This window comes from Amblyomma maculatum, chromosome 7 (genome assembly GCF_055883805.1).
Source record: "Amblyomma maculatum isolate TAMU_Amacu chromosome 7, ASM5588380v1, whole genome shotgun sequence".
NCBI classification, from domain to species: domain Eukaryota; kingdom Metazoa; phylum Arthropoda; class Arachnida; order Ixodida; family Ixodidae; genus Amblyomma; species Amblyomma maculatum.
The window spans coordinates 140023428-140049170 of record NC_139350.1 but is presented as its reverse complement, the minus strand read 5'-3'; the positions used below and the strand labels follow the sequence as shown (position 1 = coordinate 140049170).

At 47.1% G+C, this 25743-nt stretch overlaps 1 protein-coding gene across 1 annotated transcript; it reads left to right on the top strand.

The window, feature by feature from the left end:
• The first annotated feature begins 946 nt into the window (after window positions 1-946).
• LOC146184871 (uncharacterized) lies at window positions 947-25743 on the top strand. Its single transcript, XM_084608639.1, has 3 exons — window positions 947-1570; window positions 2313-2548; window positions 25392-25743. Exons 1-3 carry the CDS (start codon window positions 947-949, stop codon window positions 25741-25743), a joined length of 1212 nt encoding a protein of 403 aa, XP_084464765.1.

Below are 25743 nucleotides of genomic sequence, written 5' to 3'. Positions count from 1 at the left end.
AAATTATCCCGAAAGAAATGGAAGTTAATTAATTTCCATCATTAATTTTCACATCATTATATTTCTTCTTCACAACGTCAACAACGATCAAAACGGCGACAACCTCAGAGCCTGATTTTCTGGAGAACACGTTCTTTAACGATATTACGTTAAAACAGGCGTGGAGAGCGGCATGAAGCGAAATAAAATGTTTGGATATGGCATGCCGTACCTATGCGTTTGAATTGTGGTGCTGGCGAAGACTCTTGAGAGTTCCTTGGACTGCCAGAAGACCAAATCAGTCGATATTGTCGACCATAAACCCTGACTGCTCACTGGAGGTTCAAATTCTAAAGTTAAAGCTCAGCTGCTTTGGTCATCTAATGAGAAGAGAGGAGTCGCTGGAGACAGATTTGATGTTGGGAAAGGTTGAGGGTCGCCGGAGAAGGGGTAGGCAGCGAACGCGATGGTTAGATGGCATCCTCGAGGCACTGCAGATGAAGTTATTTGATGTTACGAAGATAGTGAGAGACCGGAAAGCGTGGCTTGACATGGTCCGTAGGGTCACGAAGTGTCGGACACTACTGAACGACTAAACTGAACTGAACTGACCCAAAACCGGTGGTGTTAATTTCGTTTTTTACACGTTGCAACGCGAAATAGTGTGATTTACGGCACCTAAATTATTTACCATCTTCTCTTGGTGTGTGTTGCATTTTAAGCTGGATTTATAGGTACTGAGGTGAAACAGCATTTTAAAAAGCAGTCGGATCGCCAGGGAGAACAAGATGAAGTTGCGGTGTCATACCATTGAGAAATCGCAACTAGGCCGTCGCGTGACGCGTTTTATACCACGTGTCACGCGCTAGAGAGGACGAAGAAGAGCACACGGGCTTATCAGTGGCTCGCCATAACGCTTCGAACAACTTTGCTCACGACACCCGCTTCGCCTTCCCATTTGAGGAGAATGCAGTCCGTAGAAGAAAGCCCCAAGGAACGCCAGGGGGCAAGGAGTCCCGAAGTAGTTTCGTCGCCGGCCCTCTCGCTACAGGAGAACTGGCAGCCCTCCTCGATGTTTCCTGATCTACGTTTCCAAACGCAGGCTACATTGGCTGAGGCGCCGGATCAGTGCTATCCCGTTTTCTACTACGACGGTGCTGAAGCCCGGCCTCTTCAAGATTCTTTCCTAGAACCTGAGTCACCAAAGACGAGTAGCCGCGAATGCTTCAGCTTCATGCTGGGCATAGCGTTCGCAGGCATGCTTCTGGGACTGGGAGTCCTCGTGGTGAATGGCCCACTCGCTACCCACGACATCACTCCCGAGGACGACGGCATGGCGCGCGGCCTAGAGGTGACTCCACGGGCGGTCGGCCGACTAGGAATTCAACACAGAATTGCCACACCACACGTTCGCCGAGGCGCAAGAAAAAGAGCTGCGCAGCGTTCCCGCATCGTTGTCCCGGTCGCTGGAAGGACAAGGCATGAACCGGGACTTCTTTTACCGGTATTGAGCTCGACGGCAAAGACGAAGCGGACGACTGTCACCACAGTGGCGGAAACGCATGACCCTGACGAGGACAAGGAAATTCGCGTGAGTTATCTGCTGCACATGCAGTGCCTGCTCAGACAAAACATGCATGTGGAGTTTGTTATGAAAACTGTTGCTACTAGTCACCGTGAGCTACATTAGAAAATTGTTCGCGCTTTGTATAGTATTTAAGTGCAACGCAAGAATGCGTATCGTTTCCGACCGGCGGCACAATCTTGGGGCGCATGTAGCTGGCAGATGTCACTATTAGAATAGTTGAGTGGCGTCTCTTACATGGTTGTGCATCCTCTGCGGCAGGAGGGATACCCCCGAGCAGCACATGCGCAGTGCATCACAGCTTTACAGCTGCCGTATATGGATGCATTACATCATGATACGAACTGCTCGTCGCCAATAATGCACAGGCGGTTTAGAATGAGAGGTTTAGGTACCACAAAACGCAATAAGTATTTGTAATCAGAAGGCTGCTATGCGGCCTTTTTATTACACTCAAGCACCGAAGCACTGGACCGATTATCGATATAGCCGACAGCGCTCTGGAATTTCTCACGACCAGAATTAGGTATGCAAAGTTAGACTGCACGTGCGTCTACAATTTACATGAAACAAATCCGCTCTAGCGCCTATTGGTAGTCAATCAACAGGCTACTTAAAACTCGTCGCATACGGACAAAAAGTCTTTAAAGCGTGCTTAATCCGGCGCACCTTCAGTCGAAGGTGCCCAATACAGTTGGCTGTGCACTACGGAGGGAATCAAAATCTTCGCGTCAACCGTTAATCGCAGGCGGACTCCGAGCTGTGCAGCCGCCACCTGTACACGCACTGCACGCATCCGAGGAAGGAGTTTTTATATAACGTCGACCAGCAAATCTGCGTGCCGGTGGCCAAAGATGCGGTGCACGTCTGCAACCGTGGCTCGAACAGGTTCGCCAGCCTCGACAGTTGTCTAACGAGCTGCGTCAAAGGCCGCCAGGCTTCGGACCGCTGCTACGAGAGCACCATCTTCTTTCCCTGCTCGCGGTAAGAGCGATGCGTTAATTCAATGCCTTCTCGATTCCAGGCGAAGAAATGGTGCATTGCAAACGCCCGAGGCTATCTTTATCGCCGTCTAAAATTGCCGGCCACAACTGCTTTTCGGGAAATGATCGGCCTGGTAAAAAAAAGGAATGCCAATTTGGCGGATGTGAACCTCTGGTGCCATTTGTTTGATAAATGTAGGGCTTTGGCCGTCAAATTTCATGAGGTTTCCTCCACACTCAATTATCTGCAATGCTAAGGACCCCTGCATTGAGAGCAGGTGAAGAGCTTTCTCGAGATGAAAGATTTGCAATAGGCAGCAAACCAGCGCGCCATTTTGGAGTAGATAGCGGAAACTTTTAGGAAATAAAGCACATATTTAGTGAAACCTACCTGGTGATTCCCCTTCATGGATCACTGCCTTGTCGTGGCGGAGGGGCTTGCGAAACTCGATGAAGTCGTGAGCTCTGCTGTGTAGGGCCACCCAAGATAGACAGGTCACGGCAGAGAGTTCTGACAAAATGTGATTCACTGGAGAAGGTAATGGCAACCCACTCCAGTATTTCCTGCCAAGAAAACCCTATGGCCAGTCACAATACCATTATCGATATGGCGCCGGAAGATGAGCCCCCCAGGTTGGAAGGCGTCCCACATGTTACTGGGGATGAACAAAGGGCGATTCCTAGTAGCTCCAGGACGAATGAAGCGGCTGGGCTAAAGCCAAAAGGACGCTCAGTTGTGGATGTGTCGGGAAGCGACCGGAAAGTCCGATGTTGCAAGGAGATATATCACATAGCAACATGGAATGTAAGATCTATGACGCAAGGTAAACTGGATATCGTCAAGCGAGAAATGGACAGATTGAACATTGATATCTTGGGTATCAGCGAGCTCAAGTGGACCGGAATGGGAGAATTTAACTCCGGCGACCATTATGTCTTTTATTGTGGGCACGAATCCAAGAGAAGGAATGGGGTCGCTCTCATAGTAAACAGAAGAATTGGCAAAGCAGTGCTAGGGTACAACCCCAAAAACGACCGAATGATTTCACTTCGGATCCAAGGTCACCCTTTCAACATAACAGTTATCCAAGTCTATGCACCGACCACTGCTGCTGAAGAAGCTGACGTTGAGAGATTTTATGCGGACCTACAATGCCTTTTAGACTGCACCCCATCATCAGACGTCGTTTTTCTCATAGGAGACTGGAATGCTAAGGTCGGGAGTGAAGAAATATCCGGAATTACAGGCAAGTTTGGTCTTGGTGAGCCAAATGAAGCTGGGCAGAGGCTAGTAGAGTTCTGTCAAGAAAACAACCTGACCATAGCGAATACTCATTTTCAACAGCACAAGAGGCGCCTGTACACATGGATTTCACCGGACGGTCTGTACAGGAATCAGATCGATTATATTATTTGCCGGCAGAGATGGAGAAGCGCTATACAAGCAGTAAAAACAAGGCCTGGGGCCGATTGTGGCACCGATCATCAGCTTCTTGTTGCCAAAATTAAGCTTCGATTGAGGAAAACGCAGAAAACTAGAAGGCCTTTCAGGTATGATCTGGATCAGATTCCATTAGAATATGCTGTGGAAGTGAGGAATCGATTTCAAGAATTAGATCTAGAAGACAAAGAGCCCGAAGAGATGTGGACTGATGTTCGTGATATAACACAAGAAGTTGCTACTAAGGTAGTTCCAAAGCAAAAGAAATGCAAAAAAGCAAACTGGTTATCTGAAGAGGCTTTGCAAATAGCTGAGGAAAGGAGGATGGCAAAAGGTATGGGGGAAAGAGAAAGATACAAGGTTCTCAATGCGGATTTTCAGAAAATAGCAAGGAGAGATAAGAATGCCTTCCTGAACATACAGTGTCAAGCAGTTGAGGACAACAGCCAATTAAGGAACACAAGAGCTCTGTATAAGACAATCAAAGATATCAAAGGAAGCTTCTGTGCTAAGCTGGGCGTGATAAAGGACAAACGAGGCAAGGACCTCACTGAAGCCTCAGAGATAAAGAAGAGGTGGCAGGAATACACAGAAGAACTGTACAAGAAGGACCCGGATGTGCAAACCCAACATAGGACGGTTGTGATTACTGATGTCGAGCCGGGCATCCTGAAGAGTGAAGTTGAATGGGCCTTAGTCAGCCTTGCTAAGAACAAAGCTAGCGGAATTGATGGTATTCCAGCTGAGTTGCTTCAAAACCTCAACCACGACGCTGTTAACACACTGCGTACATTATGTCAAAAGATTTGGACAACCCTGCAATGGCCACAGGATTGGAGAAGGTCAGTTTACATCCCCATTCCAAAGAAAGGCAGTGCCAAAGATTGTTCCAACTACCGCACGATTGCGCTTATTTCGCATGCTAGCAAGGTGATGTTAAAAATCCTGCAAGGTAGGCTGCAGCAGTATGTGGATCGGGAGCTTCCGGACGTGCAAGCTGGGTTTCGCAAGGGCAGAGGAACTAGAGACCAAATTGCCAACCTTCGCTGGATCATGGAAAAAGCAAGAGAGTTCCAGAAACCCATCTAATTCTGCTTTATTGATTATGCGAAAGCGTTTGACTGCGTAGATCACAACAGATTGTGGCAAGCTCTCCAAGAGATGGGAGTTCCAATTCACCTCATCTGTCTCCTCAGGAACCTTTATGAAGGGCAAGAGGCCACAGTCAGAACTGGGCATGGTCTTACTGATTGGTTTCCGATTGAGAAAGGGGTGAGGCAAGGCTGCATACTGTCGCCCTGCCTATTTAACCTATATGCAGAGTGCATCATGAGGAAGGCCTGTCTGGACGAGTCATCAGCTGGAGTGAAGATTGCTGGAAAACGTATCAACAACCTTAGATATGCGGATGATACCACTTTAATGGCAGAAAGTGAAGTGGAACTCAAGAGACTACTGATGCGCGTACAAGAAGAGAGTGAGAAGTTTGGGCTTAAACTGAACATTAAAAAGACGAAGATCATGGCGTCTTGCCCTATCAAGTCCTGGAGCATCAATGGACAAGAAGTGGAAGCTGTGACAGATTTTCTGTCTTGGGCGCCAAGATTACCTCGGAAGGAGACTGCAGCCATGAAATTAGGAGACGCCTGCTTCTGGGAAAGAGAGCAATGGTTAGCCTTGACCGCCTAGTAAAGAGCAGAGACATTAGTCTGCCAACCAAGATCCGTATAACCCGTGCTATGGTCTTTCCAGTTGTGATGTATGGATGCGAGAGTTGGACTGTGAAAAAGGCTGACCGCCGAAGAATTGACGCGTTTGAATTGTGGTGCTGGCGAAGACTCTTAAGAGTTCCTTGGACTGCCAGAAGATCAAATCAGTCGATATTGTCGACCATAAACCCTGACTGCTCATTGGAGGGTCAAATTCTAAAGTTAAAGCTCAGCTACTTTGGTCATCTGATGAGAAGAGAGGAGTCGCTGGAGAAAGATTTGATGTTGGGAAAGGTTGAGGGTCGCCGGAGAAGGGGTAGGCAGCGAACGCGATGGTTAGATGGCATTCTCGAGGCATTGCAGATGAAGCTATGTGATGTTAAGAAGATAGTGAGAGACCGGAAAGCGTGGCGTGACATGGTCCATAGGGTCACGAAGAGTCGGACACGACTGAACGCCTGAACTGAACTGACCTGGTGATTGTGAAAGGAAGGTTCAATTACACTTAGCGAGTTACTTCGCTCTTACGACCTTATGCAAAATTGCTGCCATCTATCGGACCTTAAGCGAAACGCGCTACGCGACGCCATGTTGAAGGGTTGAGTGAGTCGACTGCACTTACGGCTGCTGCCGCTAGCTGCGTATGCTTTGTGCTGTGGCTTCCGTGCTATTTGTTCGCTTTCAGAGCAAACAATGGAATAATAGATGAATGACTTGTCCACGCTGCCTAAATTCCAATTTTACTTCGTGAAGCGATACTGCTCTGCCAAAACTTCTTGCGAACGGTGGCATCAGCGTAGACACAAACGGTAAAGCCTTTGTCGCTCCTCCGGCGCATTCCTTAATACAGTGCTCAGATACGCGTCCATGAAAGTGCAAAACATATTGATATTGCTTCTGAGTGTAAAGCACATCTGCGATGTCAGTGAGCGGCGTCAGCCGCAGCAGGATGCTTTCGAGTCCAGCGCGAGCAAGGCTCAACTTGTTACTGCGCCCGGCACTTGGCCGTGATCATGGTCGTTCCATATAGTACCATGTACAAAGGAACTTAATATTGTTTCTTTTTTTAAATATAGGACTGATGCCTAATAAGCACTGCGCTCCTATGGACCTTCACAATTCCCAGTACAGCACGAGCACTACTATTTCCATCCTGTTCCCATTTTCTGCCTGGACGTTTAGCCGCTGATGTATGTCGTTGACGTGTAAACAACCATATAGCAGATCACATACTCTATATGTTATTGGCTAAAACAACCAACCACGTGAATGTACCGGCGAAACGTGCCAGGTCAATGACGTGATTTCATGCGCACTGATCCTATTTCGTGAAAATTATATATTAACAGATACTAATGTCTACGAAGTCACATCGCAGAGGTCTGTCTTATACCTAGACGCAATGTCAGGCTCCTTCGTGGCTGCATATTCAAGCAGTGCTTTGAGCAATGCGCAGCTTTTGCAGGAAAGTCATTCTCCTCTCCAATGCCACTTTTTTTTCCATAAGTCTTGACGAAATTGAAATGTTTCAATTTTTTTTTTGTTGGCGATGCCATGAATGAGCTTAGTAGTGAGCCAGGTATTAACTATCGGAGCCTATCCAGTCTGTACCAGTTTCTAGCATTTGAGAAAAACTTTTTTTTTTAAGTTTCGGGATTCCCCCTCTCTGTGGGGTAAACGAGATTTTAGTGGCTTTCTTTGCTTGTGAAGATTTTGATTGAAAACAACTGACAGAACTGCATTCTATTACAATATTCGAAACTAGCGACATTCTTCATGAAATCGTTTTTTGAAAACGTAGCGAACACATATGGGCTGTCTAATGTTGCATGGCGGTTTTCTTTTTATAGCTGCCGAACATATTTTGCGAAGTCCGAATTTATGGAGAGTGCGTTCAGGTGACACCTGAAAGAACATAAATGTCATCAGCGTGGAGTTGATGTATGTTTTTTGCCATATTGGAAAACAACAAACATTATTTGTCAGCAGTAATTCAGGGAAGTAGTGATGTATCGATCAATGGGCATGCAGAAATTGTGATGCATACATTTATAGGGCTGGGTATTTTTAGACAAAATAAAGTTGGATGACATGTGTGCGCTCATCCTTGTTTCTACAGCGATAGCCGTAGTAGCAAACCTCACTGCTTAGCGCAGTAAGGCTCGTTACAAACGATATTGCTCTGAGGATAGTGACAAATGGTTGACAGTTTGTCCCTACCTCATTACACTGTTTTAGCGCGCCATGAAGGTTAAACGAAAAAGCGGCATTATTCATCGATAGTGTTACGTGGAAACTCGATGTATTTACAGTATATTTACAACAGTCTCAACTGGCATAGGGACCGGGCGCCCGTTGTATGGTGCCACCGTCGCCTCGGCGGAACAGCGCCGCCCTTGGCGGAGTGCCGAAGGAGCGGAGTGCCGAGGCAGCTGAGCGGCGCAGTCGCTTCCGTTCTGCGAGGCGTTTTTGAGCATATTCCTACTCGTCGTTTTGCGGTGTGGCTTTGAGAGCTTTGAGCTGCTTTGAGTAATCGCAAGGAGTATTTTTCGACCGGGAAATCTTGAAAAAGAAAAGGGCCGTCCTCAGTAGGGCCTGCGTGTTTTTTTTTGAAACCGCCCGGCGCATGGTATTTCTGTTATATAGTCGAAAATGCCGCGCGCGTGATTTCCCCATGCGCTAGGAACACCTTCGTTGGGCACTTGTTAAGACAACTTCGTAGACGGGAATTGCGCCTGCACTGCGCGTTCACATTATATATAATTATATATAGGTCTAGTCGAAACCTGCCTGAAGATCAAATACCGCCGAGCCGTGTAGCCGTGGCGCCGTAGTAGAGGTAGTTGTAATGGTCAGCGTTCATGTAAAATGAAAAAGATCCTGCACCTGTCTTTTTTGGTAATCATCATCATCATCATCATCATCATCATCATCATCATCATCATCATCAGCCTGACTATACCCACTGCAGGGCGAAGGCCTCTCCCATATTTCTCCACTTAACCCGGTTCTGTGCTACCTGCATTCACTTGACCCCCGCGAACTTCTTAACCTCATCCGCCCACCTAACTTTCTGCCGCACCCTGCTACGCTTTCCTTTTCTTGGAATTCAGTTTGTTACCCTAAGCGACCATCGGTTATCCTCTCTTCGCACTGCATGTCCTGCCCATGCCCATTTCTTCTTCTTAATTTCCACTAGAATGTCGGTAACCTGAATTATTTCTCTGACCCACTCTGCACGCTTCCTATCTGTTAATGTTACCCCTACCATTTTTCGTTCCATAGCCCTCTGGGTTGTCCTCAACTTAAGTAGAACTCTCTTGGTTAGCCTCCACGTTTCAGCCCCATAGGTGAGTACAGGTAAGATGCAACTGTTGTATACTTTCCTCTTGAGCAATACCGGTAAGCTGCTAGTCATAATCTACGAGTGCTTGCCAAATGCGCTCCATCCCAATCTTATTCTTCTTGCTATTTCCTTTTCTTGGTCCGGATCTGTAGTTACTACCTGTCCTAAGTAGACATTCGCCTACTACTTCCAGTACTTTGCTACCTAATGTAAATTGCTGTTCCTTCCCAGGGGCTGTTGAACATTACCTTAGTCTTCTGCATATTGATTTTCAAGTCTACCTTTCTACTTTTCCTGTCTAGGTCATCAATCATTATTTGCAGGTCATCCCCCGAGTTGCTTAGCAAGGCAATGTCATCAGAAAATCGCAGATTACTTAGGTATTCTCCATCTACCCTTATCCCTAACTGCTCTCATTCCAAGTCTCTGAATACTTCCTCTAAGCAAGCTGTGAATATTACTGGGAAGATCGTGTATCCTTGCCTAACACCTTTCTTTATGGGAATTTTGTTACTTTTTTTATGCAGAACTATGGTTGCTGTGCAGCCACTATATATATCTTCCAGCACTTTCACGTACGGCTCGTCTACCCCCTGGTTTCGCAATGCCTGCATCACCGCCGATGTTTCAACTGAGTGAAATGCGTTTTCGTAATCAATGAATGCTATGTATAAGGGCTGGTTATATTCCGAGCATTTTTCTGTCACCTGATTGATGGTATGGATATGATCGATAGTAGAGTACCGTTTCCGAAAACCTGCTTGATCCTTTGCTAAGTGGCAGTCTAAGGTTGTCCTGATTCTATTAGCCATTACCTTAGTAAATACCTTATACGTAACAGACAGTAAGCTGATTGGTCTGTAATTTTTAAGGTCCTTAGAGTCCCCTTTCTTATGAATGAGGATAATGTTTGCATTCTTACATGGTTCCGGTACCATCGATGACACCAGGCACTGCGTATACAGGGTGGCCAGTTTTTCTAGCACGATATCCCCCCTTTTTTTTAGCAAATCTGTAGTTATCTGATCCTCTCCAGTTGATTTCTCCCTTTTCATAGTTTCTAATACTTTCTTGACCTCGTCCTTCGTCACTGGTGGAACGTCTGACTGTTTTTCCCTGCCGCCAATCTCGTTACGGTCCTGACTACTTTGGCTGCTGTAGAGATCTGTATAGAACTCCTCGGCTACTTTGACTATCTTGTCCATATTAGTGATGACGTTGCCCGCCTTGTCCCTTATCGCATACATCTGGTTTTTGCCTATGCCCAATTTCTTCTTGACCGCTTTAAGGTTTGCGCCGTTCTTTACAGCATGCTCAATTTTCTCAATTTTATACTTCCTTATATCAGCCACCTTGCGCTTATTGATTACCTTTGATATCTCGTCCAATTCGATCTGGTCTGATGGATTGGAAGCTTTCATACTCTGGCGTTTCTTAATCAAATATTTCGTCTCCTTAGACAGCTTACCGGTATCCTCTCTAACTATCCTACCGCCTACTTCTACAGCACACTTAGTAATGATATCTCTGAAATTAATGTTCATTGCTTCTGGGGTAATGTCGCCATCCTCGGTTAGAGCTGAATATCTATTCTGTAGGGAAATCTTGAACTCTTCTGTCCTCCCCCTCACGGCTAATTTGTTGATGGGTTTCTTTCTTACTAATCTGTTGCGTTCCTTCTACAGATTTAGGCTAATTCGGGACCTCACCATCCTGTGGTCACTACATCGCACTTTCCCGATTACCTCTACATCTTGCACAATGGCGGAGGTTGAACACACTATGAAGTCAATTTCATTTTTAGTCTCCCCGTTATTACTTTTCCATGTCCATTTCCGGTTCTTCCGTTTGCTGAAGAAGGTATTCATGATTCTTAAGTTATTGCGCTCTGCAAAGTCAACTAGTAACTCCCCCCTGCTATTCCTAGAACCAATGCCATAGCCACCTACTGCTTGGTCTCCTGCCTGCTTTTTCTTTACCTTGGCATTGAAGTCGCCCATTAGTACAGTATACTGCGTCTTTACTTTTCGCATTGCCGATTCTACATCTTCATAGAAGCTTTCAACTGCATGGTCATCATAACTACATGTAGGTGCAGAGGCCTGTACAATCTTCAGTTTATACCGCTTATTAAGCCTAATTGCGATGCCTGCCACCCTCTCATTAATACTATAGAATTCATCTATATTGCCCGCTATATACTTATTGACAAGGAAACCTACTCCTAATGGTCGCCTCTCTGGTAAGCCTCGATAACACAGTAGATGCCCATCCTTCAGTACAGTATATGCCTCATTCGGCCTCCTAACCTCACTAAGCCCTATGATCATCCCATTTCATATCTTGTAGTTCGTCTAACAGCACTGCTAAACTAGCTTCACTAGCTAGGGTTCTAACGTTAAACGTTGCCAGGGTCAGTTTCCAATGGCGGCCTGTCCAGCGGAGCCAGAAGTTCTTAGCACCCCCTGCTGCGTCACTGGTCTGACCGCCGCCGTGATCAGTTGTTCCGCAGCCGCTGGTGATTGAGGGCCGGGGTTTTATTACAGTGGCTAGAATAGGGAAGTGTGCGGACTGCGCTGCCGGCTCTCATGCCCTTCCGCGATGCTCTGGAGAGAGAGATCCAGGGGGCGCTGACGCCCGCTTACACGTCCACTCACTGCGTGTCATAGCGTGTCATCTGCTCGCCGCGCGGTTATCGGCCGCGTTTGAGAACACCTTCAAGATCCGATGCATGCTTTCTGCTCTTACTACGACTTCTGCTTTTACACAGCATTCTTATTTATTAGTCAAATATCTAAGTCAGGCCGGTGTAAATTTATAATTCTTTACAATGGTCTTGTTTTGAGTGGAAGAATTACAACCCGCATTGGGATTTAGCCTGTGTGGCTTTGAAACCTTCGAGCAATCACTCCAAGAAACTCTTGTCTCCAGTAAGTTGCGGACACGGGCCGAGGTAAAAAAAGTAAAGGTAAAGTGCTAGCCATAGCGCTAGCGCTAGACCACTGCGCAATCTAGGAACCAAGTTTTCTGCTTCTTTTTTTTTCACGTGCTAAGCTGCCAGTCCTTCAAGGTGCGCATTGAAGGTGGTTGGCTGCACCTTCTGTGACACAGTGGTACTAAAGACGTTAATTAGGCCTCCTTAATCGTATTGAAATCCCAAGGAACCGGTACTTAGCTAAACGTGGCAAGGCGTGGGGGAACAAAGCTATAGGAGGCAATGCTTTTCTAAACATGGGCTGTAAACACTGCATGTATATCCATGCTTAGCCAAGGTAAACCACCGATGATTTTTTTTTCACCGTGAGTTTTCTTTTCCGAGTAGATAGATGAGCAGCTTAGGAACTACAACTTAGGGATAGTTGTAATTTTGTTTTCGGAATTAATGTGATGCTACGCTGCCGATTTTGCTTGGGCCTTTTAATTTGGCTGTTTTGCTTCTTTGAGAAAAAAAAAAGACACCTCTGCTGCAGAAGATGAATTCATTCCATTGATTAGCATGCATGCACTCAATTCAAGCATTGAAAAAAGTTCTAAATTACTGCCATTTGTTTTTTTTTTGTTTCAATTCTTCAGCGGCATTATTAAATTAATCAGGGAAACCTCGGAAATCGATATGCTTGCAGGCTATGCTTAAATGAAGTTCTATAGCTGCGCTCATTTTCGCGTTCACGTTCGATGATATCCTGTGAATATTTGAAAACATCTGCCCCTGAACACAGGTGCATATCTATTATATTAACTACTTCAGAATGCAAGGCCCGTCTCCAGGGTTCTTCAATAGTTTAACTCGACCTTACTACATAGCGAACAACACGTTCCTCAACCGGGGCCCAGAAGATCCAGATCCGCGATTAGGCGCACACTGTATGCTGCGTTCGATGACACTCCGCTGACCTCGTGAAGCTTTATGGCGTAACAGAAAATTATATGCGTGCATGCATGTGATTAAAAGCAAGTCTATGCCCAGAACTGGCCGTCGCGTGGTATCAGACTCCTCACATAAGGCAGTGGCCGCAGCCCCTTGATCATTATACGTCGTCACTCTTATGTCCGTGCTGGCGCGATATGGGCACAGCCTCACCTTATGATTATTTTTCTTGAAACGGGTTTTGACACATGTATTGCAATCGGCACGATCAGAAAAATGGTCTGGAACGCGCATTCAGAGCGACCGCCCTCGATCGTTCTATCAATTACCATTCCCAGTTGCGCCGTAAATAACGTGCCAAAGCTGATGTTAGGTTTTTTTTTTTTTAAAGAAGCTCGCAAACGGCAGCGTTGCGCTTTTCAATAACTTCGGCACACAAAACAACTCTTCCTAGTACTATTTGTACCCGCTTTTGTAACGAGGTACAAAACAATGACTTTGTCGCTGACTCATCATACAACGTCAAGCAGAATTTGCACCAAAAAACAACGCAAGGAGCCCACATCACGCGCGCAGTCAAGGGTTCAAGCACGCATTTCATGTGCTGACCTGACGTGTAAGCATGTAGGCACGCCATCTAGCGGGCAGCACCGAACGGCTGCAACGCTCCCCATAGGCGCCGCTTGGCGGTAATCACACTTCATTATTCTAGCCACTGTAGTTTTATGGAACTTATCATGAAAGGTTGCGGCTAATTACTGCACCAGGGTAGCCAACTCCTGTTCTGGTGAGGGAGTGCGTCGCCGGAGGTGTTCACCGGCATCAGGTCGCACCCCAAACCTGTTTATGCAATTCCATCGACACGCGGATTTTTGTCTTATTATTTTTGTTTAATCCGGTGGAGAATTGCGCGGCACCGGGATTTGAACCCCGGTCCTCTTGCATGCGAGGCGGATGTTCTACCGCTACGCCACCGCTGCACCTAGGCTAGGCTCAAACGATTCAGAGTAGAATAATAGCAAATGACATTCCGGTTTCAACCTTGCAACGAGAGCTGTAAAATGAGAAAAATAAACAAGCAAGACAAAAATAGGATCCTACTTATGGTTGGAATAGCAAACACACATATAATTCCAGGACTTCCTGCACAATTACGCTACAATAGCTCACTGAACTCGGCCTTGAGACTATCAAACTTAATAATAATATAACCAAAATGAGTAATACCACCTCAGCATCATTTTTACATATACGAATGCTCACGGTGAACACGTCGCAGCAGCTACATTTAATTGACTTAGAAAATATTATACTCTAAATACCTTTCTCTCGACATGCTGCGGAGGTTGTGAAAAGAAAAAGATTAAACTTCCTGCTATCAGCGGCTCTATTTTTTCGGACACCTGCTATGATAGAGAGATCTTGGTAGTATTTGGCTTTTGCTTATTTAGGCTTTCTCTCAGCGTAGGAAGTTCAATGCGATTGACCGCAGTCGCCTTGAACATTTGAAGCCAATAGTCCAATACTGTCAAACTGTTAAATACAATCGAAAAAAAGAAACACACACGCAGTGTGATGTGTTGTAAAGCCACCGATAACTAAGAGAGCGTTCTATTGTTAAAATGAATCTTTCTGATGGCTCGTTCGCTAAGGTGTTCTACTTTCTCAGCGTACCACGCACTTGCGGGACCGGTACCTGACCTCAATACCTGATGAGTGTGAGGGGACAAGACCATCTAGGTATTTTTCTATTTGCACGTAAAGGAATTCGGATAACGGAAAGCCATTTCTTTGACTATTTCAGCGAAAGCCGCTACACAAGCATTGTCTCTGCCCATCACAGAAGATCATAACGCAGCCCGAACGATGGTGGTGGAGCTGCCTTTTCTTTTTTCATGCTGGGGATTTCTTGTACATAGGCGGGGAAATGCTAGCGTTGCAGCTTACGCTGTTGGGTTCCTTTGATTTGCAATTGTCAGTAAAGTGACTACAGATGAAGGAATGCGGCTTCGACTCCGAGACTCTCGTGCCGTCACTCCTGGGAAACAGAAGGCACAAAACATCCGGTAGCAAGCGGAATTTTAAAAATTCGGCACTTTCCATGACCACACAGTAACCAAATACGTAAATTCGTGCCTCCGCCTTTCAAAAAAACAGCTTAGGTCACCCGCCACTTATGGTGGGTGTGGAAACCCGTAGAAATGAATCGACGTAAAAGCCCCGACGACTTTGCGTAGCTGCCAGTGCAGCCAACAATGCACCACGTTTCGCCAGCCTTACTTGGCCAGACTTCGTTTCACTGGACATATTCACACAACTAGCCCAACTTTCTGCTCTCTTGAGGATATATTCACGCACAACATCATCTAAACCTTAGGATTTTCAATTTCCACAAAAACCCACGACAAACAGCACGCTCCAATGCGCTGGCAATGCGCCTGCTGGGGCCGGCGCATTCCAGTGATTGAGCGATGTGCCGAGAGGCGGCGCCACCCATTCAGCTATCCGGTCCCTATAGCAGCGAGCAGCAACGCGGAACCAGTCTCACTTCATCGTCATCACCTTGTCCCTTCCGCGAGGCAAGAGAAGAACACACTTCGTCGTCGTTATCGCGTAACATGACCCCCCGGCGGTGTAAGCGTCGTCCCGGCGTTAAAATGGCAAAGAAGGCATGAATTCGTATGGCTTCAGGCGCGAGACATGGACAATGTCATTATTGGGGCGAGAGGAGGAGGACGCGGGCATAAGAGGGGCAAATTCATACGTCACATCAGTGACTTGGCGCACCATCCGACAAGGGCCACTGTAGAAGGACAAAAGTTTCTCCGAGAGACCAATGCGGCGTGCAGGAGACCACAAAAGTACCAAGGACACAGGGTCACAGGTTACGTGGCGATGTTGCCTATCGTAGGCACATTTCTGAGAAGTCTGAGAGGCGAGGAGCCGACTACGGGCTACTTGGCGCACTTTAGTGGCTTGTGCGATGGCGTCACGTGCGTAGGTAGTTATGGGGTGGCCAGCAGGTGGAACCAGCGTGTCCAAAGTTAAAGCGGGGTGCCTGCCAAAGAGAAGAAAGAAGGGAGAATAACCCGTCGTGTCGTGCTTGGAAGAATTGTAAGCAAAGGTCATATATGGCAGCGCGAGGTCCCAATAGTGGTGATCAGGTGATACATACATGGATGATATGTCCGTAAGTGTGCGGTTGAAGCGCTCGGTAAGGCCGTTGGTTTGAGGATGGTACCCGGTCGCGAGCTTATGCTTCGTAGAACATGAGCGCAGGATGTCTTCAACTCGGGAAGAAAAGAAGCGACCGCGGTCGGTGATTAATTGACGATGAGCGCCGTGATGGAGAATGACGTTGTGTAGAAGAAAGTCAGCGACATCCGTAGCGCAGCTCGTGGGTAAAGGTCGTGTGATGGCATAGCGGGTTGCTTAATCGGTTGCCACTGCGATCGATTTGTGACCCGACCGTGACGTTGGGAAGGGGCCAAGAAGGTCAAGCCCAACACAATAAATTGGTTCCAGGGATACGTCAGTAGGTTAGAGAAGGCCAGCCGGTGGCCGCGATGGTTTTTTCCTACGCTGACACGTGTCGCACGCTGTGATGTAGTGCCGGATGCTGCGGTATAGTCCCGGCAAAAACAAAAACGATGCCGTACCCGGTCGTAAGTACGAGACACACCGAGATGGCCAGCTGTAGGCAGGTCGTGGAGTTCTTCCATAACAGAGCAGTGGAGCTTTTTCGAAATCACCAACAGGAGGGGAGAACCATCATTATGAAAGTTACGGCGGTAGAGGACACCATCCTGTATAACAAAAAGTTGTATGAAAAATCTGTTCTTCCAGATGTCAGATCGTAAAGATGGATCGTTGCGCTGCTCGTCTGCTATGTTGGCGAGATTGGAGAGGGCGAAGACACAGGGAATTTCCTCTGTGTCACCGAGATCAGGGGGCTCTACAGGATAGCGAGACAAACAATCAGTATCTTGATGAAGGCGCCCCGGCTTGTAGACGACGTTGTAGGAGTATTCTTGAATGCGCCAAGCCCAGCGACCAAGACGGCCGGAGGGATCACTCAGAGATGACAACCAACAAAGCGCATGATGGTCGGCTACAACTGAGAAAGGACGGCCGAATAAGTAAGGTCGGAATTTAGTGACAGCCTATACAAGGACGAGACACTTACGCTCAGTAATCGAATTATTGCGTTCGGCGTTGGAGAGAAGGCGGCTAGCATATGCGATGACGCGGTCATTGCCATGTTGGCGTTTAGCCAGCACTGCACCGATCCCATATCCGCAGGCGTCTGTTCGAACTTCCGTGGCAGCTGAGAGATCGAAATGACCAAAGACAGGGGGATACGTCAGTAAGCTTATAAGCGTTGAAAACGCACCTTGCTGGCCAGGGCCCCACGTGAAAGCGGTGTCTTTCTTAAGTAGGTCGGTGAGAGGACGAGGAATACGAGCAAAAGTTTTTATAAAGCGGCGAAAGTAAGAGCAGAGGCCGACAAAGCTGCGCACATCCTTCAAAGACTGGGGACAGGGAAAGTCTTTGACGGCATGAATTTTAGCCGGATCAGGTCGTACTCCGAAGGCGTCAACCATGTGTCCAGGAATGATGAGTTGGCTGCGACCAAACTGGCATTTCGATGAATTGAGCTGGAGGCCGGCTGTAGGGAATCATCATCATCATCATCATCATCATCATCATCATCATCATCATCATCATCATCAGCCTGATTATACCCACTGCAGGGCGAAGGCCTCTCCCATATATCTCCACTTAACCCGGTTCTGTGCTAGCTGCATCCACTTGACCCCTGCGAACTTCTTAATCTCATCCGCCCACCTAACTTTCTGCCGCCCCCTGCTACGCTTTCCTTCCCTTGGAATCCAGTTTGTTACCCTCAGTGACCATCGGTTATCCTCTCTTCGCACTACATGTCCTGCCCATGTCCATTTCTTCTTAATTTCCACTAGAATGTCGTTAACTTGAGTTATTTCTCTGACCCACTCTGCATGCTATCTCTTAATGTTACCCCTACCATTTTTCGTTCCATAGCCCTCTGGGTTCTCCTCAACTTAAGTAGAACTCTCTTGGTTAGCCTCCACGTTTCAGCCCCATAGGTGAGTACAGGCAAGATGCAACTGTTGTATACTTTCCTCTACAGCGATACCGGTAAGCTGCTAGTCATAATCTGGGAGTGCTTGCCAAATGCGCTCCATCCCAATCTTATTCTTCTTGTTATTTCCTTTTCATGATCCGGATCTGCGGTTACTACCTGTCCTAAGTAGATATATTCGCCTACTACTTCCAGTATTTCGCTACCTAATGTAAACTCCTGTTCCTTCCCGAGGCTGTTGAACATTACCTTAGTCTTCTGCATATTGATTTTCAAGCCTACCTTTCTGCTTTTCCTGTCTAGGTCGGTCATCAATCATTATTTGCAGTTCATCCCCCGAGTTGCTTAGCAAGGCAATGTCATCAGCAAATCGCAGATTACTGAGGTATTCTCCATCTACCTTTATCCCTAACTGCTCCCATTCCAAGTCTCTGAATACTTCCTCTAAACAAGCTGTGAATAGTACTGGGGAGATTGTGTCTCCTTGCCTAACACCTTTCTTTATGGGAATTTTGTTGCTTTCTTTATGTAGAACAATGGTTGCTGTGCAGCCACTATATATATCTTCCAGCACTTTCACGTACGGCTCGTCTACCCCCTGATTTCGCAATGCCTGCATCACCGCCGAGGTTTCAACTGAGTGAAATGCTTTTTCGTAATCAATGAATGCTATGTATAAGGGCTGGTTATATTCCGAGCATTTTTCTATCACCTGATTGATGGTATGGATATGATCGATAGTAGAGTACCGTTTCCGAAACCCTGCTTGATCCTTTGCTTGATTGCAGTCTAAGGTTGTCCTGATTCTATTAGCGATTACCTTAGTAAATACCTTATACGTAACAGACAGTAAGCTGATTGGTCTGTAATTTTTAAGGTCCTTAGAGTCCCCTTTCTTGTGAATGAGGATAATGTTTGCATTCTTCCATGCTTCCGGTACCGTCGATGACACCATGCACTGCGTATACAGGGTGGCCAGTTTTTCTAGCACGATATCCCCCCCGTCCTTCAACAAATCTGTAGTTATCTGATCCTCTCCAGCTGATTTCCCCCTTTTCATAGTTTCTAGTGCTTTCTTGACCTCGTCCTTCGTCACTGGTGGAACGTCTGACTGTTTTTCCCTACCGCCAATCTCATTACGGTCCTGACTACTTTGGCTACTGTAGAGATCTGTATAGAACTCCTCGGCTACTTTGACTATCTTGTCCATATTAGTGATGACGTTGCCCGCCTTGTCCCTTATCGCATACATCTGGTTTTTGCCTATGCCCAATTTCTTCTTTACCGCTTTAAGGCTTCCCCCGTTCTTTACAGCATGCTCATTTTTCTCCATGTTATACTTCCTTATATCGGCCACCTTGCGCTTATTGATTAGCTTTGATATCTCGGCCAATTCGATCTGGTCTGTTGGATTGGAAGCTTTCATACTCTGCCGTTTCTTAATCAAATCTTTCGTCTCCTTAGACAGCTTACCGGTATCCTCTCTAACTATCCTACCGCCTACTTCTACCGCGCACTCAGTAATGATATCTCTGAAATTATTGTTCCTTGCCTCTAGGGTAATGTCGCCATCCTCAGTTAGAGCTGAATACCTATTCTGTAGCGAGACCCTGAACTCTTCTGCCCTCCCCCTCACCGCTAATTCGTTGATGGGTTTCTTTCTTACTAATCTATTGCGTTCCTTCTTCAGATTTAGGTTAATTCGGGACCTCACCATCCTGTGGTCACTACATCGAACTTTCCCGATTACCTCTACATCCTGCACAATGGCGGGGGTTGAACACATTATGAAGTCGATTTCATTTTTAGTCTCTCCGTTAGGACTTTTCCATGTCCATTTTCGGTTCTTCCGTTTGCTGAAGAAGGTATTCATGATTCGTAAGTTATTGCGCTCTGCAAACTCAACTGTAGGGAATACTTTGAGTATACTGGTGAGGCGTTCAATGTGCGAAGAAAAGCACGGCGAGAAAACGACGAAGTCATCGAGGTAGCACAGGCAGGTTGTCCATTTAAATCCGCGAAGAAGGGAGTCCATCATTCGTTCAAAGGTCGCCAGTTTATTGCAGAGACCAAACGGCATGACTACAAAGTGGTACAAGCCATCTAGTGTGACAAAGGCTGTATTTTTTTACAGTCCTGCTCGTCAACAGCTATCTGCCAATACTTGGGCCGTAAATTGATGGAAGAAAAGTATTTAGCTCCACGGAGGCAATCTAAGGCATCATCGATTCTGGGAAGAGGGTAGACATCTTTTTTAGTGATACTGTTGAGATGGCGATAATGGACGCAAAAGCGCCAGCTGCCGTCTTTCTTTTTAACCAGAACGATTGGGGACGCCCACGGGATCGTCGTGGGTTCGATGATGTCTTGAGCGAGCATATTGCAAACCTTCTTTTGGATTACCTGGCGTTCTGTACTGGATACGCGATAAGGACGGCGATGAATAGGAGCAGCACCACCGGTGTGTATGCGATGTTGCACAAGAGCGGTTCGAGACAATGGGCGTTGATCAAAATCAAAAATATCTGTGAAAGATGCCAGCAGACGACAGAGTGCATGAGCTTGTGGAGGAGAAAGGTCTGGATTGATCATCTTGGCGTAGTCTTGGAGACTCGAAACTTCAGATAAAGAGCAGCCAGAGGAGGGCGTTAAACCGGTGGGCACAACAGAGAGATCACATTCATTTACAGGACACAGAGTGGCGAGCGAGATGCCTTGCGGGAGGGGCTGGATTTGCTACGCAAAGTTTAGAACAGGGAGGCATGCTTGGTTCGCTGTCATTGTGACGACGGTATGAGCAAGGGCAACGCTTCGGGTTAGGGGAGCATTAAGGGTTGTGGTAACGGTTTAGTGTCGATTGGGAATAGAGGGTACAGAACAGAACGTAACATAAGTTGCGGCTTCAGGTGGCAGGCGAAAAAAGTCGACACTACAAAGGCGGTGCAGAGCAGGAGAAGGTGGGTCGAAAGGAGAGAGCAGGTCAAGTTCAACGACGCTGGTAGCACAGTCTATGATGGCTGCATAGTCAGAAAGAAAGTCGAGGCCACGAATGATGTCGTGAGGACAATGCTGCAGAACTGTGAATAGGACGGTAGCATGGCGGCCAGAATTCGTTACGCGGGCAGAGAACAAGCCAATGACCTTTGACTTTGCTCCATCTGCAACACGCACAACCTGTATAGGGGCAGGGGTGAAGACTCGGTATCAGCGGCTGTGCTTGAAGGGTAGTGACGAGGTGAGAAGGAACGAGAGCGGTCATCATAGAGGAGGGAGGAAGGCGGGACCTTTGTGGCTGGAACCAACGATTTCGTCAATGACGGGCGATATGGCCCACGCAGGAGCAAGTAAAACAAATAGGTCGGTTATCGGATGTGCGCCATTCGTCTGGATTACGTCGACGCGGGGCAAAATAGGCAGGTCAGCCAGAATAAAGGTTGCGAACGTCAGGGTTATAAGCAGGTCGGCTAGGATAAACTGTGCGAACGTCGGTGTCACAAGGAGGGCGACCAGGATAAACTGCGCGAACGTCGGCGACAGGGGGCGGGCTGACGGCAGCAACGGAGTTGAGTCTCAAGGGGGCGAGCTCTTGGCGGACAACGGCCTGAATTAGGGGAACGTCCGGGTGGTGGCCGTCAGCCAAATGTGGCGGCAAGGTAGCGGGAGCGATGGCCTCGAGTTCGCGGCGGACGATATGGGTTACATTTTCGGCCGACGTTGGCTGGTGGCGGGACGGCAAATCTTGACACGAAGAAGTCGGAACAGCATTTGGAAGGCGGGCAAATGAGTGGGCTATGCGACGACGTTTGGCTTCTTCAAAACGGCGGAATGCTTTGATGATGGCATCAACTGTGTTGTAGTCTTTGTACACCAGCAGGTTGAATGCATCATCTGCGATGCATTCAACCCTTCAAGATATGACCAACTTTGGCAGACTCTGACATGTTGTGATCTACTTTGTGGCAAAGGGCGAGGACGTCCTGAATGTAGGCCATGTATGATTCGGTAGTTGTCTGGAGGCGGGTTTCGTGGGTTCACTGTGCGGTAAGCTCTCAACCAATGGGTTTTGTAAAGAGTTCGCGGAGCTTCTCTTTGCAATTATCCCAACTGGTCAGCTGGTCTTCACGAGTCTCGTACCAGGCTAGCGCAGTGCCCTCGAGGTAAAAAAACAACATTCGCTAGCATGAGGGTGGGGTCCCAGCGATTATAGGTGCTCACACATTCGTACTTGCGTATCCATTCGTCCACGTCCGTAGTGCCGGTACCAGTGAAACTGCCAGGATCGCGCGGGTGGGTGAGGATGACCGATGACAAGGACTCCGTTGGTGTGGGGACGGTATCTTGAGGCATCTTTGGGCAGGAAAGCAGGCGGCCGCTGCGGAGTTCCGTCGTGCGGAGGCTGACGCCGGGATCAACGGCCGCACCTCCACCTAGATGTTACGTGGAAACTCGATGTAATTACAGTACATTTACAACATTCTCAACTGGCATAGCAGCGAGCAGCAACACGGAACCAGTCTCAGTTCTTCGTCATCACCTTGTCCACACTTCGTCGTCGTCATCGCGTAACAATATGGATGGGAGAAAACAAAACTGGCGTGGTCCAAATTAAGGCGTAACTTTTCGGCGCACTTCACATAACTCGCAGAGAAAAAAACTCGCACAAATAAAAACAAATAGTCAACGGCGCAGTGACCGCCATCACTATAGCAACAACAATCATGCGAACTCGCGATAGAGGCAGCTGCTGCCAAGTATAATTTGCGTCATACCTTTTGCAAGTCGTGTTCTGGAGACGCATCTCAGCAACTGAAGCCTGGACGTAGTCGACTATATTTGATTCATCGATGAATCGAATGCGTAAAGACGTTAGAATATCACGCTGGAATTTAAGAACAGTCTGGCGTCTTTGAAGTGACAAAACGTGTTCTATCTGGATACTTGGACGTATACATACGGGCAAAATCTGTTAATAGCTTGTATACATGAAACCGTAAAAGCTGGGATGAGAGAGACAAATTTAACAGACCATGGGCGATATTTTTCGTCTGCCTTAGCACCGAGTACGAATTTCCAATCCGCCAATGCATGCTAAATAAGATACCATTTTACAATTCGCGCACGCCGTTGATCGAAAGTGGCGCGACAATCACAGAAGAGCAGATTAATGCAAGCCTCAAGGAAACAAAAACGCGAGGGATATAACTTGCTGCTGCTTTTCTTCTACACCCTTATTTTAGTTTTGCCTACAACAAGGGACACAACATTATGTCGGCATCATCGGCGACAACGAGCATAACAAAGCCGGCCACACGACCATGCCGCTTGCCGCTCCTCAATTCAGCTACCCTTAAACATGACGAAAACCGCGCGGCAGCCGATAGATGGTAGCAATTTTGCATAAGGTCTATCGACAAAGCAAGTGCAGTAGTTAAATATTTATTTTCTAGTGTGAGTGTCGTAGACGTCGTTGATTTCTATGGAACCGCGGCATGCTTATATGCAGGCTATCGGGAGCAAGATGAAGGCTAATACCCCTGTCAAGCGCGCAAGTTAAGTACACTTCCGGTAATTCCGAGTGCTTCGAGTCACACATTTGCATACGCGGTGCTAAACGAGAAAGCAGAGTGCACTCGCTGCAAAAAAAAAATCGCGACGACATAGCTCATTATAGCTCGTTTTTTTAAAGATGTACATTAAAAAGGAAAGAAAATATTACAAAATTGATTGTTGTGCATTGAATTTAAATAAAAACAAACATAGCCTATTTTTCTCAACGTAAATGAAAATTATAACAGCGTATTAAGTGTACTTAAAAAACATTTCAAGTCAAGGCCGGCTTAGACGGCTTCCTAGCCTACGTAGACCAATATGGCGACGTGCGTCTGACGATGATCTGACACCACTGGAACCAAATAATTTTATAAAATGCTGTTAAATAGCTAAAATGAACATCTCTGTCCTTTTTTATGTACTACATTTTGTACCAATAAGTCACTGGTGACGAGGCTACGCACTCGGCCAGAGAGTGCGTTCCCCACAATGTACTTCAATCAAAGTGTACTTTTCTGAGAGTGCATTCCACTTGCGGCGTTTAGATTGGGCAAAGTGTACTTATAGAGAGTGGCACTCTTCGTAAGTGCACTTAACTTGCACACTTGACAGGGGTATAACACGTAGATATCAGGAACAATTTTAGGCAACGCACTAGGGATCATCGGCCGCGTTTAGTGACAAGTGATAATTTGCCACTGATTGCCATGGCTTTTTTATTTATTTATTCATTTCACCCTCAGGGCACACAGTACATTACAGAAGGGAAGGACAATTGGCAACAGTAAAAAGAAGACGGAGCATAATATATCTGTTAATACACAACTACGATAAAATATTATGGTTCACAAATTTCTGAGAACATGGAAGATTTGATAAAGTGGAACAGCAAAAAGCACTTCAAGTCACTTAAACTACACAAACACAGTAGTTGGTTAATTACCGTTTTAAGGACCTTTCTAATCTGAATTTGATCGCTGATTCTAGTTACAGCCTGGATAAGGAATTCCATTCTTGGAAAATATAGTAGTGCACATTTACTGTAATGCAATGTTGCTTTGAGCTCTTTTTCTGGTGATTACAGTAATGAGAAATGAAGAGTGCTGGTTGAATCAGTCAAGATCCCATAATGCTAGACTTCGCTGGCGCAAAGTTTAGCATTATGATAGAAAATCTTAAGGGACAGGGAAATGCAGGTGCGCATTCAGTGGGTATCTAGTGCCATTAGTTTTAAAGGGGAAATAAAATCAGACCAATGTTATATGAAGAGGAGGGCAGAGTCGGGGCTGGCATGTTAAAAGGGAATGGTGAAAACAGCGCTTACAGACGGGACAGCGCATTCAGCGCATGTGTTTCGTCTTTTTCTGCTGTCCCGTCTTTAAGCGCTGTTTTCACCATTCTTTTCCAACCATGTTATATGAGGTTCGATGTTTGTAAACTGAGCGTGGACTATGAGGCACTGCGATGAAGGGCTCTGGATGCATTTATACCACCACTGTGTTTTTTAACGCACACTTGCAACGCGCAGCCTGAACAATGAAAGTTCGGCATCTCGCTTCTACCCAGATGCGGCAGCCGTGGGTGGCATTGTATATCGCGTCATTAGATTCACCTGGGCTATCGCAGTGGGCCTCGATACAATGGCTGAATGGGAACATTACCACCCTTAGTTTAATATATACGCGTGTGAGATAGCTCTGTGCAAGCCCTTGGCGGCCACGGGGCGTATAGAAACGCATTACTCAGACGAACAACATGTGCAATTGGCGCAAATGCGCGTCGCGGCCACGTCTCCATCCCTCGTGCAGCCAAGACGTCCTGTACGAGCCGTGGTTCTTCGATGGCAAGAAATGCGTCGCGTGGAGCTTTCCTCAGGGCAGCTGTCTCTCGGTTGGCCACCGGGGTGTCTTCCGCAGCTGGGAGGAGTGCCACAGGCAATGCATGCTGCATTCGGGCCCGGAATGCGACGAGGCGCCCCCGCCAGCCGAGACGTGCTCGCAGCGCCACCTCCAGCACCCATACTTCGCCGACATGCAGGCCCAGGGCACGGCCCGCTGCGTCAACGCGTCTCGCCGGACGCTCCAGACGCAGCGCTGCCTCATCGGCTCCAACCAGTTCACCTCCATGGCGGCCTGCCGCAGGGCCTGCGTCAAGGGCTAG